General features: G+C 41.0%; 1 protein-coding gene and 1 long non-coding RNA gene across 2 annotated transcripts; both read left to right on the top strand.

The window, feature by feature from the left end:
- The first annotated feature begins 6835 nt into the window (after nt 1-6835).
- Nucleotides 6836-7372, top strand: LOC132955500 (uncharacterized). Its single transcript, XR_009665933.1, has 3 exons — nt 6836-6890; nt 7168-7212; nt 7305-7372. It is a non-coding gene; the product is annotated as an uncharacterized LOC132955500 (long non-coding RNA).
- A 32-nt stretch (nt 7373-7404) lies between these two features.
- LOC132955499 (low affinity immunoglobulin gamma Fc region receptor II-a-like) lies at nt 7405-16486 on the top strand. The gene is made up of 3 exons (XM_061028358.1): nt 7405-7568; nt 7646-7885; nt 15805-16486. The coding sequence occupies exons 1-3, from the start codon at nt 7478-7480 to the stop codon at nt 15924-15926; spliced, it is 453 nt and encodes a 150-aa protein (XP_060884341.1). The 5' UTR covers nt 7405-7477; the 3' UTR covers nt 15927-16486.
- The last annotated feature ends 1591 nt before the right edge of the window (nt 16487-18077 follow it).

Below are 18077 nucleotides of genomic sequence, written 5' to 3'. Positions count from 1 at the left end.
TTTTACCTTTGTCACTTTATTTTCCAATGCAGCCATTGAGTTCGCCATTTCAGTCAGATGGATGTCAATACTCCCCAACTGAGTGCCGAAGTCTGCACGAAGTGATTTCAGCTCGTTCAGTACTTCAGCTATATTAGCTATGTTAGCTTCTATATCACTCAGTGGACTCGGTGAAGTAGTTTTCGTGCCCGTCTTGCGTCCTCGAGTGAAAATATCACACTGTTTGACTGCAGAAGTCTTTGACATAACAAGACCGTGGTTGTTTTTTAAATGTTAAATGTTTTTATCGGGTCTTTTTTAAGTAAATCGTGCACGGTTTCGGGAGCCTCCTCACTTAACTGCCATCTTGGTCCTGGTCACGTGACCCCCTCGGATGGGATGAGTAGGGTTGTATGAATAACTTTTCAATTTACTTTGTATTACCAAGATAAGATGACTGTTATCCTGGCCCCTGTTTGGAGAAGCCAGTCTGAGTGTAACCATGGAAGCTAAGCAATGTAGCGCTGTGTTTGAGGCTGTGGTAAAATGTACTTTTACAAAACTTTCTGTCTTCTTTGCAGAGTCACACCAGGAGATTCATACGTCCTCAGATCTTCTGTTCATCATCTTCAGAAACCTTCTCCCTGTAGTGATGATGGCTGCGCTGCTGTTACTGCTGAGACGGCTTCACTGTCTCAGAGGTAATCCAACAGGTAGACAACGGCACCTTGTGTGCTCTCAAACCGAGATGGAGATGCCGAAATAAAAGATAGGACAGGCTGAACAATTAAACAGACATTTTCTTGTTTGGTTGCCAGAAATGGAGAACATCCCATAATGCTTCATTCAGCTGCTTTCTTTCATGTGTTACATCACCTTGTTAATTATATGTAATGATGAGCCACTTATATTCAGTGCATGTTGTGCAAACCAATGAAAACAGTGTACATTTCTAAACAGCTAAAAGAATCCAATCATTAGAGTTTTTTTTAAATGAGCAGATGAAAGATAATGGCTTCCTGTTTGACATGTTTCACATATTTAATTCACATATTGATTCATTTAGATTTGTCTCCAGCAACAGATGTTCTTTCTGCTTCTATATGAAGATGTGAAAATTCTAAAAGTCAACTAACATTGTGCAAACCATAGTTTGTTTCAGTGTCTTTCTATTTTTAAGATTCACATCTGACACCACGTCTTCTCTAACCCTAGCCCACGAGCCTCAGAGCTTCACTTCCTGTTTGTATCTACCTAAAATATCGACCTATAATTCGAACATCTGTGATGGTAACATGAACATTTCAACTGTAATATTCCACTGGATGTTTTTATATCAACAACAATTCAAAGAACTTCTGTCTTTCTGTAATAATAGTTCACATGTTTTATTAAAGATGTGTGATGGAAGTCTTTTTTTGTCTTCTTTTGATGCAGTGAGGTCGGTGTACAATACGATACACTTTATTGTCCATTTGGGGAAATTCTCTGGAACTCACAGTGCTGCCAAACATTCAGCTGATCCCTCCACAATCAATAATAAAACCAATAGACAAACTCATCCACATGTTAACAGGCACATACCAATACAGAACAACACAACATATATTGCACATTACCCATAATGCATAGGATCTGCAGAAACACAGCATGGGAGACAAGTGAACAGGTAAGAGAATATAAAAAGCAAACAGGGACACCCTGACACTATTGCAGAACCCACACAGCCTTACGAAACAGTATTCAGAATTTTTATCAACGTAAGAACAAAAAAGTTTCTATAAACGCTCAGTTTACATCGGGAGACTCGTTATCGTCTGCCAGAAGGTCATACTCAGAGTGGAGGATGTGAGACGGCTCAGACAACACTCTGTGCCAGTCTGAGAACAGACTGCTCGTTGACTGCAGGGAGAGACGTCTGCACCAGACGAGCAAGTTTAGATTTTAACTGAACAGAGAGATTACTGTATCATATTGACGTACCATTCCTGAGGACACTCTCCAACACGGCCTGATAAAACAAAAACATGATCTGATGGTCAACACCAAACACCCTGAGTTTACGTAAGAAGTACAGTCTGACTTACTTGACTTTACCAGCTTAACAGGTTATCAAGGTGTATACCACGATACCTGTAGGCGCTGACCTGGTTGATTCTTTTGTCATGGATAAAAATAGGGGTATGATCTCATCCAGAACGAGATCCAGCACCATCTCCTCTGTTTTAAAGGTCCCATATTATGCTTTTTCTGGTTTTATATGCCCTTTAGTGTGTTTTCCAAGTGTCCTGTGCATGTTTAGGCACATCTATGTGCAAAAATTCAAAGTCCGCAGAAACATGGCTTCTCCTACGTCCTCCTGTTAGCTGTAGCATTAGCCGCATGTAACGCTCGGTTCTAGCCCCCCTCGAAAATAATTTGTCAGTGTAGCGTCATTGTCAGTGTGATGTCACTGATCTAAGCCCATTGGCTCGTTGTGGCAAGCCCTGCAGCTCATGTTGAAATTTCCGAGACGCATGCTGAGCAACTGACCAATAACGACAGAGCGGATCGGCAGACCAATCAGAGCAGACTTGGCCCACGTGGGGTCTAACAGTGTGGGCTCAGCAGAGTGTAACTGACAGACTCAGAGCGGAGAGGGAGCAAGGAGGAGCAGTACATGAAAACAGACACTTTTTTCGGACTTTAGCTATTGTGAACGTACAAAAGTAGGTACATAGATTAAATATGTGAACCCCAAAAAGGACATAATATAGGCTCTTCAATTACATTTACAACAAGGAAGTTAGCATCACATCACTGAACAACAGTCTGTACTTCAGTGAAATATGATGAGGGGTCCATGTCCTGGTACAACAGGCTGAGAATGGCAGCATCGTCAGAAAACTTAAAAAGCACAGCAGGGGGCAGACAAGAGCTTGCGTGTTTGTGTCAGAGGTAGAAACACAAAAATGGCCTTGGAGACTTAAATTACACGTGGCTACACAAAAAAGCTGAACGTTTTTGATTTCAAATATTTATAAAATCTTGTTTGGTGGACAAAGTAATGTTTACAAAGGAAAACACATGCTAAATATTCAATTTACAATGAATCCATTACTAAGATGGCGCGGCCGTGTCCAGACGCCGTCCGGGTTGCTCCGCTGAGGCTGTGTGTTTTTTTCTTTATATATGTTATTTTTGTGAACTTTTTTACATCAGCTCTTTCGGCAAAGATAATTTATGACTGAAATACGCTTTTGGACACTGGTCACAAACACAGTTTCCAGCTGTTACAACAATGATCAGTGGTTGCCGGTCGAACTCCTGCGTAACACAACACAGGACGGGAACAATGGCCGAAAGAGGAAAAAGCACCGCGGAAGCCGACCCACCAGGGGCAACAATACACTGGATCATTGCTACACGCCATTCAAAGAGGGCTACAAGGCGACTTCCCTGCCCCCACTCGGTAAATCAGACCATTCCGCCATTTACCTTTTGCCAAGGTACAAACAGAGTATTGTACGTGAAAAGGTGGTGACGAGGCAGGTTAGGCGCTGGAACGACCAATCAGAGGCTACGCTGCAAGACGCTCTGGATGACGTCGACTGGGGCATGTTCCAATCCAGCTCGAGTGACGTAGATGAGTTTACGGAAGTTGTGACGGACTTCATCGCCGCTTCATACAACTTGTCACTTCTCACCAGCAGGACGGAGGAATACAAAGCGGCATCTTACAGACTGAGACGAGCAGTGAAAGACGCTAAGCGGAGGTACAGGGACATAGTGGAATCACAGTTCCAGCAGCGTGATTCAAGGAGCTTGTGGCAAGGACTGCAGACAATTGCTGACTACAGGAAAAGAGCCCATGTCTCGGTGAGTGCAGACACTGCTCTGGCTGACGAACTTAATGACTTTTATGCGCGATTCGAGGCTAGCGCTAGCACCGCTAACATTAGCATGCCATTTGATGCAGCCAGCAGAATCTCCGAGGCCGGAGCGGCACACTCGCACCCGCTCACTGTGTCAGAGCACGACGTGAGGAGGACACTGAGAAAGGTAAACACCAGGAAGGCTGCCGGGCCAGATGGTATTTCTGGCAGAGTGCTGAAGTCCTGTGCCGACCTGTTAGCTCCAGTGTTTACCACTATCTTCAACCTCTCCCTGAGTCAGTCTGTGGTCCCCACATGCCTGAGAAAAGCCATTATTGTCCCTGTACCAAAGAATGCCTCTCCAGCTTGCCTTAATGACTATCGCTCAGTAGCACTCACCTCAGAAGTGATGAAGTGCTTTGAGAGACTCATCAAGACGCAAATCTGCTCCTTGCTCCCTGAGTCTCTGGATCCACTTCAGTTCGCATACAGACTGAACAGATCCACAGATGATGCTGTCTCCCAGGTACTGCACACCACCCTCACCCATCTAGACAGAAGGAAGGGGGACTATGTGAGACTGCTGTTCATTGATTTTAGTTCAGCTTTCAACACCATAGTCCCCGCCAACCTCCATTCCAAGCTGATCAACCTCGGACTTAACACCTCCCTGTGTGCTTGGATCCTGGACTTCCTGACGAACAGATCCCAGGTGGTCAAAGTGGGCAGACACACCTCCAGCCCCTGCACCCTCAACACCGGAGTACCACAGGGCTGTTCTCAGCCCCCTGCTCTTAACCCTGTACACACAAGCAGCTCCAGCATCATCGTGAAATTTGCAGATGACACGGTGGTTGTTGGTCGTATCAGCAACAATGATGAGCAGGCGTATACAGGGGACAACCTGCTCCTGAACGTCAGCAAAACCAAGGAGCTGATTGTGGACTTCAGGAGAGGACTGCAGAGGGATTACACCCCACTGAGAATTGATGGGACGCTGGTGGAGAGGGTGTGCAGCTTCAAGTACCTGGGGGTGCACATCTCTGAGGATTTAACATGGACAACCCACATAGACAGTCAGGTGAAGAGGACAAGGCAGCGCCTCTTACCACCTCAGACAGCTGAGGAAATTCAAAGTCTCTGTGAAGGTCCTGAAGACTTTTTATTCCGGAGCGGTGGAGAGTGTGCTGACTGGAAACATCACCCAGTGGTACGGGAACAGCACTGTGCGTGACTGAAGAGCCCTGCAGAGGGTGCTGAAGTCAGCAGAGCGTACCATGGGTACAACACTCCCCACCCTCCAGGACATCTTCACAAGGAGGAGCACAGCCAGGGCAAATAGGATCATGAGTGATCCCCACCACCCAGGTAACGGACTGTTTACGTGACTACCCTCTAGCAGGCGCCTTCGACACATCAAGGTGAACACAGAAAGACTCAGGAAGAGCTTCTTTCCTCAGGCTGTCCGGACTGTTAACTCTACTCTCCTCAGTTAAAAACAAAACAGACCTGTGATTACATGATGCACACACACCACACATTCCAATCTGCACATTGCACTTTGACACACTGACACTTTACACTGTTTACATTATTCCATATTCTATATTTTGTATATTCAAATATTTATTTTTAAAATTTTACATTATATTCTATTTTACTGTATATATGTATATTAGTAATTTGAGTGTTATTGCATGGCCTTGCGGAACAGTCTTTACATTTCACTGCACATCTGTATGAGCATGTGACAAATAAAAATCTTGAATCTTGAATCTGAATCTTGAATCAAAGCACATGACGTTGTTTAAGTTCTGAGTCCGATGATGGATTCAAATTTAAGGTCAAAACAGTAATTCATTCACAGTGAGAACCCATAAAGACCACCATAGAAAACAACACATAACACTGCAAATAGTGATGACTGAACCCAGAAAAAGACATATCATATCATTATTTTCTTCTTTTTTTGGACTTTGTTTGCCCTTATGTTGGAGATAGGAACGTGGAGAGAGTCAGGAAACAGAGAGTGAGGAGAAAGGAGCCACAGGTCAGTTCTTTTTAAATACGGATATAAAGAGATTGGACTGCGTTTATATGAAGAATGATCATCAGATTTTTCATTAATTCAGAGCTTTTTTCTGTGACAAAAGTAAAAAAACCTGCTACCTTAAAACCCTTCACGGTTTCCAAAATCGACCTTAATAGAACTTTTGGTTTGTATTGATTTTGAAGCCCCCAGTGGACAAAGGAGTACCTGCTAGATAGATAGATAGATAGTTAGATAGATAAATACTTTGTTCATCTCCTGGGGGAAATTCAGGAGTGTCCCATAGCTCACAAGTTAGAAAAAATAGAACAAACAGAGAAAACAAAACATCAATATGAACTTAAAACTGAACATCTCCAACATTTCACTGCACACATCAAAAGACCAGAGCCTCCTCAAGAAAAAGAGTCGGATCTGTCCGTGTTCACAGTCCAGTCAAGTTTATTGTCCAGATGCACACCTAGGTATTTATAGATTTGCACCACCTCAATGACTTCCCCTCTGATATTAACTGGCTAAAAGGGGGACTTGGACCTGCGAAAGTCCAAAACCATCTCCTTCGGTTTTTGCAGTGTTAAGCAGGAGGCCATGAAAACTAGAAGCTACAGTCCTCATTGCACAAGTTAAAGGGTGAAGGCACTTTTTCGTACCTGTCTCCCCACATTTTCTGTCCCTCTACATCTATCCAGTGGAAGAAACCCCCCCCCCCCCCCCCCCATTATAATGTAAAATAAATGGATGGTTGTTCAGCATGTTTAAAACTGTCTTGTCAGAGACCTTTCATTCAGTCTTTGGCTCCGCCAAATGATGCAAATCTACCAACTGAGGCTACACCACCACCACAGCAGCTCAGTCAGTGTGAACATTGTTTTAAAAATATCTAAATGTCAATCTTAGGGTGACATGAGCAGCAGAAATAAGCCACACAGGAAGAAGCCCCTCAGCTACGTTTCAGTTCAGTGTTCAGACAGTCAACATGGAGGTCGGCGGCCTCCGCATCAAACTCTGTGAGTACGTTTGGTTAAAACTAAATGATGTTCTCGTTAAAGGTTAGGATGGTGATGAATAACAATCTCTGAGATCCTTCAGTGGTTTAATGCAGAGGAAGCTATTGGTGCTAGGAAAGGCTTTCGGGTTCAGAATATTTAAACAAGTTTTGAACTGAAAGATAAAACTATAAAAGTCAAACATCAAAGTTAGCTTTAGGAGCTGTAAGAATCAGTACAATATACGACTGTTAAACACGTCTCAGTGATTTGGAGCTCTTCTCTTTTGTTATTTCAGTGGTCCACATCTTATTCCTGCTGTGTGCACGTGTTCAGGACGTTGGTAAGTACCAGGTTGTTGCTTGGCTGTATTTTAACTTCCTTTGGTACTTTCTGGTGAAATAAGAGAACTCGTCTCTCTTTGATTCGTTTCAGATTCACTGATTCTCCGTCCTGAACCAAACATACTGCAGTTCTTTGAATATGAGTCTCTGACCTTTCATTGTGAGGGCTCTTATGGATCGACTGAACTGAAAATTGTACATCGGTCCAAAGGGGAATTACAGACATGTGAAACTCCAGTGACATCAACAAGGTCATCCTGCACAATGAAAACTCTTTATTTAGATGACAATGGACAATACTGGTGTGAGTCTGGAGATAGGAAGACAAGCGACATCATCTATGTCACTGTTACTGGTATGTTAGTATTAAGACGAGATCTTTACATGAACTCATCTTTGTTTGATATAAAATATGAACCCTATGTTGTTCAGCTGGTCCTGTGATCCTGGAGAGTCCCATCAGTGTGGTGGAGGGAGAGGATGTGACTCTGCGCTGCAGAAACAAGACGACCTCACCCAACCCAGCTGATTTCTACAAAGATGGACGCCTTATCAGAAGAAGCTTTACAGAAAACATGACAATCCCCGGTGTTACCAAACGTGATGAAGGACTCTACAAGTGTACCATCTCTGGAGGAGGAGAATCAGCTGAGAGTCTGATGGCTGTTGAAAGTACATTTCTTTCATTTGGTTTTCAGCATGGTGTTTAGACGCTCTGCGTATTATTGGATGGGATTAGTGTTTTTATTGGCATTTTTTCATAAACACAAAGGAAACAAACAGTAACAGTTAAACAGTTTCAGACCTTAAACCCATACATGTATCGACAAAATACACAAACTCACATGCCCACACTCAACTTGCACACATTTTTAGCTAAAAAATAAATAAATAAAATAAATAAATAAAAATTCCTGGCTTCTATAATGTTCATATATGGTTCCCAGAGCTGGACAAAATCTCTCCTTTTCCCTTTAGCAATGTACGTTAGTCTCTCCAAGCCAATACACTCTGAAAGTTCCCTTATCCACATTCTCAATGTAGGAGCGTCCATACTTTTCTAACATAGTGCAATAGCTCTCCTTGCTTGTAGAAGTCCAAAGTCCAGAAGTTTGGTCTGTTTGTGCGTTTGTGCAAAGTCCTCCGGAAATATTCCAAGCACACAGAGTTTGACATTTAAAGGAATTTTAGTTTTAAAAACCTCTGACAAACATTTTACAACATCTTTCAAAAAGTCCTGAATCTTTGGACATTTCCATAAACAGTGGATAAGAATACCTTTTTCATTGACACATTTAGTACAAACATCTGGAATATTAGCAGACATATGAAGTTTGACAGGAGTTATGTACATTCTTGTCAACGATTTATATTGAAGTAATTTCAATCTTGTATTCATTGTCTGTTTCTGTGCCTTAAAACAAGCATCATTCCAGTCTGCTTCATCAATATCTTCTTGAATGTCATTTCTCCATGCATTTAGTTTGTCTATTGTTGACTCTTTGGCATTTGACATTAATACATTGTAATATTTAGAGAGGTGACCCTTTTTCGCCAAATTATCCATGGTTATCTTCTCTATTTCCGTTGAAGGTGGAATACACATAATCTGCCAAGACTTTGATGACATAAGTTGCTTTAAGTTGGTTTGAATCCTACTTATCAGACCGATCTCAGTTTGTACATGTTAATGATGAGTCCTCTATGCACACTAAAGTTTGCCATGGAGTCCCACAAGGTTCAGTGCTTGGACCAATTCTTTTTACATTATATATGCTTCCTCTGGGAAATATTATGAGGAAACACTCCATACAGTTTCATTGTTATGCAGATGATACTCAGCTTTATGTATCAATGAAGCCCGATGGTACCAGTCAGTTATGTCAGCTAGAAACATGCCTTAAGGACGTTAGGACCTGGATGACCAGAAATTTTTTGCTACTTAACTCAGACAAGACTGAAGTTATTGTGCTAGGCCCTAAGTACCTCAGAGAGACTTTTTCTAGTGATGTGACTGTCCTTAATGACATCAGCCTGGCATCTAGCACCACTGTTAGGAATCTAGGAGTTATTTTTGATCAAGATATGTCTTTTAGCTCTCACATCAGTCAAGTTTCAAGAACAGCCTACTTTCACCTTCGTAATATATCCAAGATCAGGAATATCCTGTCGCAAAGTGATGCAGAAAAACTAGTTCATGCATTTGTTACCTCCAGACTGGATTATTGTAACTCTCTTTTGTCAGGGTGCTCTGGCAAATCTCTAAAGACTCTTCAACGGGTCCAGAATGCTGCAGCTCGTGTACTGACCAGAACCAGGAAATGGGACCACATTACTCCTGTCCTGGCTTCTCTGCACTGGCTCCCTATACAGTCTAGAATAGAATTCAAGATCCTTCTTCTCACCTACAAAGCTCTAAATGGCCAGGCACCATCTTATCTTAAGGAGCTACTAGTGCCGTACTGTCCCTTGAGAGCGTTGCGGTCCCGGAGTGCAGGCCTGCTGGTGGTACCTACAGTCTCCAAATGTACTATGGGGGGTAAAGCCTTCAGTTATCGGGCTCCTCTCCTCTGGAACCGCCTTCCAGCCGGGGTCCGGGAGGCAGACACAGTCTGTATTTTTAAGATTAGACTTAAAACTTTCCTTTTTGATAAATCTTATAGTTAGGGCTGGTGCTGGTGTAGACCAGCTCTTAGTTATGCTGCTATAGGCTTAGACTACCGGGGGAACTGGCACCTTGAGCTCCTCTCTCTCTCTCTCTCTCTCTCTCTCTCTCTGCATATACAGTACATCATATTACTGCATGTATCTATCTATAAATCTCAGTCACTAACCACCTACTTTCCTGGGAGCTCTTGAGCTCCCCTAGGCTCCTCAAGATCATCGGTTGACGGCTTGCCAGAACAACCCCCACCCCACCACTACCCCCTCCCCACCGGATCGTGGGTTGGCGGCCTGCCAGAACAACCCCCCACACCCCCTCCCCTCCCCACCGGATTGCTGATGGACGGTCTACCTCCCCCCACCCCCTTGCTCTCTATCCCTCTTCCTGCATCTTATCCCATCTCTCCCCCTATCCCTTTCCAAGCCCGGCGCAGTCTAGGCCTGTGAAGACTGTTTCGTCATGAGCCGGGGATCCGGCCGAAGATTTCTGCCTTTTAATAAGGCAGTTTTTTCTTACCACTGTAACTTTTGCTGCTTTGCTAAAGTGCTCATGATGGATAGGCCGGATCTTTGTAACATAGCAATAAGTAAGGTCCTTTACCTGCTTTTTGTAACATAACAATGAGTAAGGTCTTTTACCTGCTCTTTTGTAATGTTAACAGACAATGAGTAAGGTATTTTACCTGCTTCTTGTAAAGTGTCTCGAGATAACACTTGTTATGAGTTGACGCTATACAAATAAAAGTTGATTGATTGATTGATTGATAAAGTTTTTTAACTGTAAATATTTGAAGAAATGTTTTTTGAGTATTTGATACGTCTCACATAATTGATCAAAAGTAAGCAAAACTCCATCCACATAAAGATCCTTTACTTTCTGAATACCTTTCATACTCCATGACATAAATCCTCTGTCCTTTCTACCCGGTAAAACTTCTCATTACCCCAAATAGGAGTAAATTGAAACAATGGGGGCAAATCACCTACATGTTTATATGCAACATGCCAAACTGTAATTGTATTACTGGAGGTGTTGTTGGGCAAAAATAATGTGATGCTGAAGTTAGCTAGGCAGCCATGTAGTACCATCTAAGATTTGGAAATTTAAGCCCCCCTCTCTCAAAAGGCAGATATAATAGTTTAAGTCAGAGTCTAGCTTTTTTATCATTCCAAATGAATTGACTAAATAACTTACTGAGTTTGTCATAAAACATGTAGGTAGTGACAATGGGAGTGTTCGGAAATACTATAAAAATTTAGGGAGAATACTCATTTTTATAATATTTATTCTTCCGATCATAGATATAGGCAGATTAGACCAGTGATTCAATAATTCACTGACCTGGTCCACCAGGGGGTCATAATTTGCTGGGATTATGTTATTGAGTTCAGGGGTGATTTTGACACCCAAGTACTTAAAACCTTCACTGGTTGTTAAAAATGGAGTGTTAACCTTTGGGTTTTTTTCTTTCCTCCTCATTGAGAAACATTAATACTGATTTAGAGTTATTCATTTTATATCCAGAAAACCCTTTTCAATGACTCTCATCAAATTAGGAATGCTATTTTTTAAATTTGTCAGGAAAAACATGATGTCATCAGCATATAATGAAGTAAGATGATCTTTCCCCCCGATGGTAACACCTGATATCCCTATGTGCTCGCTAACCGCCATGGCCAAGGGTTCTATTGCCAGCGTGAATAGTAATGGAGACAGGGGGCAACCCTGCCTGGTTGATCGCTTTAAATTAAAGGGCCTTGAGATGTTACTATTAGTTAGGATTTGTGCAGTAGGGTTTGTGTACAATAAACAAATCCATTTGAGAAACATTTCACCTAACCCGTATCTTGGAAGCAATTCAAAAAGGTAGTCCCATTCTATTCTATCAAATGCTTGACATGCATCTACAGATAGCATTGCTGTGTCTCTTGCATTATGTCTCTCATGTAATATATTTAGTACTCGTCTGATGTTATGATAACCCTGTCTTTTTTGTTTTGTTTTGTTTTTTGTTGATCATCAATAACCAATTTAGGGAGATATTTATCTAGTCTTCTAGAAAGTGGGTTATCTAGTGTTATTTTTTCCTCCTCTAATAGAGTCTGAAATTGTAGCTGGTCAAGAAAAGCATCCTGTGTCACGGATCGAGAAAACTAAGAGGAGGACCCAGATGCAGAATTAACAAAAACTATTTATTCTTTAAACAAAAAAAAAAGGCAAACAAAAACTTACTTCAAAAAATCCAACAAGAGAAGGAGCCACGGGTAAACTGACATACAACATACGCACCGACAAATGACAATGAACTGACACAGAGGGGAAGAAACACAGAAATAGACATAGGGTAATCAGACAAAGGTGAGCCTAACAAGACACAGGTGAGGACAATCAGGGCAAACAACATGGAGGGAAAACACACAGAGGCAGGAATACAATACAAGAAACATTGAGGACAACTACAAAACTAAATCATGAAACACTAAAGACACACAGAACTCAAGAATGAACAAAACGCACTAGAACATAAAGAAACACTAAACACTGAAATACAAAACTAAATAAGACCAAATCATGACATCCTGGGCTTCTCTATTTCCTGTACATTCTGACTTGTAGAGTGATTTGTAAAATTCTTTAAAATATGTCATTTATTTCTGATGGTTCTATAGTTAGACTGCCAGATACTGCATTTTCTTTATCCTCCAAGCCAATAATTTCCCTGCTTTTTCCCCTTGGTCATAATATGTTTGTTTAGTCCATATTAGACTTTTAACCACTCTCTCAGTTGTTAGTTTATCATAATTAGCTCTCATTATAGATAGAATATGTAGTTTTTCAGGGTCGTTGTTCAAATAAAATTCTGTTTCAGCCTTTTTTATTTGGCTTTTTTTTAACTCTTGGATGTGTCTTTTGTTTTTAGAGCTGGTGAAGCCAATAATTTCCCCTCTTATATTGGCTTTAAACGCCTCCCATCTAATACTGGCTGTAGTTTCATTCTTATTTAATTCAAAGTACTTATCAATACAACTTTCTACAAACTTAACAAAGGATGGGTCCTGCAGAAAAATAACTTGTAACCTCCATCTTCCTGAACAATGCTCAATCCTACCTAATTGAATCTCCATAGAGACTCCTGCGTGGTCACTGATTACAATACTATTGTAACAGCAATTTTTTACACAAGACAATAACTCCACATGAGAATGAGGACCCCCCTCGCATGACTATTAAACGAAGCATGAAATACATGGCCTTGCCATCTTTTAGTCAGGAAATGTATGTCTGAGGCAATCAAATGTGATTCCTGCAAGAATACTATTTTAGATATTTAATCCTGTTTAAGACTTGTTTCAGTTTAGCCATTTTTCTCATTCCCCTGACATTCCAGCTTGTAACATTTATATCCAAACTACTTTTCTGTTTTGTCTTCTCCATAAATAATTATCTCAGCATCTGGTATAGTAACATCATAATTATAACGAAAATTGTGCAAGTACAAAAAATGTACAAACAAACACACATTCACCCACATAAACACACACAAAATGGCCTGTACAAACCCTCCCCTCAACATTAGCATTTCCCCAACTGAAATGCATACCCCTAATCGCTGATCCACAATATTGAGGAGCAGCTAGTTAGCGTAACCTAACCTCTACAAACCGTGTCCATCAACCGTGCACACAACTTTCTGTAATGATTTCACCCTTTTCATATGTATCACCTCACAGTATGACCATGCCAAAAGATAAAAATAAAATAGCAGCCTAACGATAATGAAAAAATAAATACAAATAAAGTTAAAATTCATACTGTGGAATTAGGGCTCAATTGTCTGATATGAAATAAAGATCGACCCATTATGGGCGATTGTTTTAAGAAAAACACAAGATAAATTTATACCAACAAAAAAGTTTATTGCAGACTATAAATGTAACTTACTACAACTTGTCCTGAATTACTAGGACTCCCATCCATTGTATATTGTAATTGTCACCTGTTGCTGGTCAGCTGGTGAAGTCCTTAAAGTTTGTAGTGGTGGTAGATACCATCATTCAGTATTCACGGGTCACGGGTGCCCGCTGTTGCCCATGGGATGTTTTGGTAAAACTTTTCCGCTTCTTGTGGTGTTGAGAAGAGATGTATCTTACCACCATATAGGACTCTGAGCTTACAGGGGTTGTGATGAAATCCTCGGAAGACGTTAATGTCAACAAACAGCTTTGAAACCAGGTTGAATCCCCGCCTGATACGAACGTGCAAACGTTATCTTGGCCCCGTTGTGTGTGATTTCCTGCCGTCTTTCTTGACAATAAACAAACTCCTTCTCCTGAAATTTTAGGAAGAGAACAAGCACCGCTCTGTTTTGGTTGGGCTTCCCTGATGCTAGCGTGCGGTACACCCGCTCCAGCGTGAATGATCTGTTATCATCCAGCCCCAACCACTGTGGTAACTGACTGCAGAAGTCTTTGACATAACAAGACCGTGGTTGTTTTTTAAATGTTAAATGTTTTTATCGGGTCTTTTTTAAGTAAATCGTGCACGGTTTCGGGAGCCTCCTCACTTAACTGCCATCTTGGTCCTGGTCACGTGACCCCCTCGGATGAGATGAGCAGGGTTGTATGAATAACTTTTCAATATACTTTGTATTACCAAGATAAGATGACTGTTATCCTGGCCCCTGTTTGGAGAAGCCAGTCTGAGTGTAACCATGGAAGCTAAGCAATGTAGCGCTGTGTTTGGGGCTGTGGTAAAATGTACTTGTAGCCTCTTAAAATAAGAAAATATCACTTAATGAATACATTTTATATATACAATGAATTAATTATATATTAATTATATATATATATTCAATTCACATTATATTCAATACATTACATATACACAATGTTGTTGTGAAGTGTTGATGTGTCTGAGTAGCTATCCCAAGCTACCTTTCTATTATAATTTACATATATATATATATTTATTTACTTACTATGTTTTTGGGTTCCTCTTGATAAGATTTGGATCCAGAGTCCCAAGTATATCAGATCCAACGATGTACAAAAATATGACAAACCCAGAATGACGTTTTGAGGGTTGCTATCCAGTCTGGCAGTTTAGGTTAAGATAAGGGTTAGCACAAGGTACAAGTGGAAGAAGGGGGTTAAGGTTTGGGCATAATCCTTGAATGGTTAGGGATAGTATTGAACCTTTGGTCAGGGTATGAGACCCAGGATGGAGTGCCTTCACAAGAAATGACTGGTGAAAAGACAGAACGCTTTGTGACCAGGACCCTCCATTGGAACCGTAGGAAATACAGTACACAAGCGTATTACATCTTGGAACTCTTGTGAAAAGTTGAGTTGGATATCCATTGAGCTTGTCAACAAATCGTTAAACCAAGCCAACCAACCAAAATTTAATTAAACCAAACAAAGCTGGTGGGTAAAGAAAATTAAAATCAAACCAGAACACCATCTTCTTCCTATACACACATGCAAAATCTAAGGCAAAAAATACAGCAAGGTCAAGATGTCATGATAATGTCCTGAAGACCCTAACCGAAAGGCTTTCTTTGAAAAATTATCTAAGTAAATTTCTTGAAGCCACATTGTCCTGAAAAACATTTTAAAAGATATATAAGCAGAAAGGCCTAAATTGAAAATGGTGATTATCCAGACATGTCTAGTAGATCTCATTACTCAACAAGTACACATTTGTCCCCTGTTGGCATGATTTTAAACTTACTTCAAGCAATTCTTTCCTGATTTTATGCTTCAAATGTCTTAAATTACGATTTTCATCCTGTCATGTCAGGTCATTGTGGCTCAAAATGAGTGTACGTTGACCTTTATTCTGAAGGCTACCTCCCATACTACGTTTGAAAACTTGAGGCACCACGAGAAGGCGTGCATTATTTATATTTCTGTCTTCTTTGCAGAGTCACACCAGGAGATTCACACGTCCTCAGATCTTCTGTTCATCATCTTCAGAAACCTTCTCCCTGTAGTGATGATGGCTCCGCTGCTGTTGCTGCTGGGACGGCTTCACTGTCTCAGCTGATTTCAGATGCCGAAATAAAAGATAGGACAGGCTGAACAATTAAACAGACATTTTCTTGTTTGGTTGCCAGAAATGAAGAACATCCCATAATGCTTCATTCAGCTGCTTTCTTTCATGTGTTACATCACCTTGTTAATTATATGTAATGATGAGCCACTTATATTCAGTGCATGTTGTGCAAACCAATGAAAACAGTGTACATTTCTAAACAGCTAAAAGAATCCAATCATTAGAATTTTTTTTAAATGAGCAGATGAAAGATAATGGCAGCTCTTCCTGTTTGACATGTTTCACATATTTAATTCACATATTGATTCATTTAGATTTGTCTCCAGCAACAGATGTTCTTTCTGCTTCTATATGAAGATGTGAAAATTCTAAAAGTCAACTGACATTGTGCAAACCATAGTTTGTTTCAGTGTCTTTCTATTTTTAAGATTCACATCTGACACCACGTCTTCTCTAACCCTAGCCCACAAGCCTCAGAGCTTCACTTCCTGTTTGTATCTACCTAAAATATCGACCTATAATTCGAACATCTGTGATGGTAACATGAACATTTCAACTGTTTAACTGTAATATTCCACTGGATGTTTTTATATCAACAACAATTCAAAGAACTTCTGTCTTTCTGTAATAATAGTTCACATGTTTTATTAAAAATGTGTGATGGAAGTCTTTTTTTGTCTTCTTTTGATGCAGTGAGGTCGGTGTACAATACGATACACTTTATTGTCCATTTGGGGAAATTCTCTGGAACTCACAGTGCTGCCAAACATTCAGCTGATCCCTCCACAATCAATAATAAAACCAATAGACAAACTCATCCACACGTAAACAGGCACATACCAATACAGAACAACACAACATATATTGCACATTACCCATAATGCACAGGATCTGCAGAAACACAGCATGGGAGACAAGTGAACAGGTAAGAGAATATAAAAAGCAAACAGGGACACCCTGACGCTATTGCAGAACCCACACAGCCTTACGAAACAGTATTCAGAATTTTTATCAACGTAAGAACAAAAGAGTTTCTATAAACGCTCAGTTTACATCGGGAGACTCGTTATCATCTGCCAGAAGGTAGAAGGTCATACTCAGAGTGGAGGATGTGAGACGGCTCAGACAACACTCTGTGCCAGTCTGAGAACAGACTGCTCGTTGACTGCAGGGAGAGACGTCTGCACCAGACGAGCAAGTTTAGATTTTAACTGAACAGAGAGATTACTGTATCATATTGACGTACCATTCCTGAGGACACTCTCCAACATGGCCTGATAAAACAAAAACATGATCTGATGGTCAACACCAAACACCCTGAGTTTACGTAAGAAGTACAGTCTGACTTTACCAGCTTAACAAGTTATCAAGGTGTATACCACGATACCTGTAGGCGCTGACCTGGTTGATTCTTTTGTCATGGATAAAAATAAGGGTATGATCTCATCCAGAACGACGATCCAGCACCATCTCCTCTGTTTTAAAGATCCCATATTATGCTTTTTCTGGTTTTATATGCCCTTTAGTGTGTTTTCCAAGTGTCCTGTGCATGTTTAGGCACATCTATGTGCAAAAATTCAAAGTCCGCGGAAACACGGCTTCTCCTACGTCCTCCTGTTAGCTGTAGCATTAGCCGCATGTAACGCTCGGTTCTAGCCCCCCTCGAAAATAATTTGTCAGTGTAGCGTCATTGTCAGTGTGATGTCACTGATCTAAGCCCATTGGCTCGTTGTGGCAAGCCCTGCAGCTCATGTTGAAATGTCCGGGACACGTGCCGAGCAACTGACCAATAACGACAGAGCTGATGGGCAGACCAATCAGAGCAGACTTGGCCCACGTGGGGTCTAACAGTGGGGGCACAGCAGAGCGTAGCTGACGGACTCAGAGCGTAGAGGGAGCAAGGAGGAGCAGTACATGAAAACAGACACTTTTTTCGGACTTTATCTATTGTGAACGTACAAAAGTAGGTACATAGATTAAATATACGAATCCGAAAAAGGACATAATATAGGCTCTTTAATTACATTTACAACAAGGCAGTTAGCATCACATCACTGAACAACAGTCTGTACTTCAGTGAAATATGATGAGGGGTCCATGTCCTGGTACAACAGGCTGAGAATGGCAGTGTCGTCAGAAAAC

This window comes from Labrus mixtus, chromosome 21 (assembly GCF_963584025.1).
Source record: "Labrus mixtus chromosome 21, fLabMix1.1, whole genome shotgun sequence".
NCBI lineage: Eukaryota > Metazoa > Chordata > Actinopteri > Labriformes > Labridae > Labrus > Labrus mixtus.
This window is presented reverse-complemented; position numbering and strand designations above follow the sequence as displayed.

Bases quoted from the DNA above. Each gene is read 5' to 3' on its own strand.
- LOC132955499 (XM_061028358.1), top strand. From the start codon at position 7,478: ATGAAAACTCTTTATTTAGATGACAATGGACAATACTGGTGTGAGTCT. The intron at 7,569-7,645 runs GTATGTTAGTAT...TATGTTGTTCAG, and splicing joins CATCTATGTCACTGTTACTG to CTGGTCCTGTGATCCTGGAG. The intron at 7,886-15,804 runs GTACATTTCTTT...TCTTCTTTGCAG, and splicing joins GAGTCTGATGGCTGTTGAAA to AGTCACACCAGGAGATTCAC.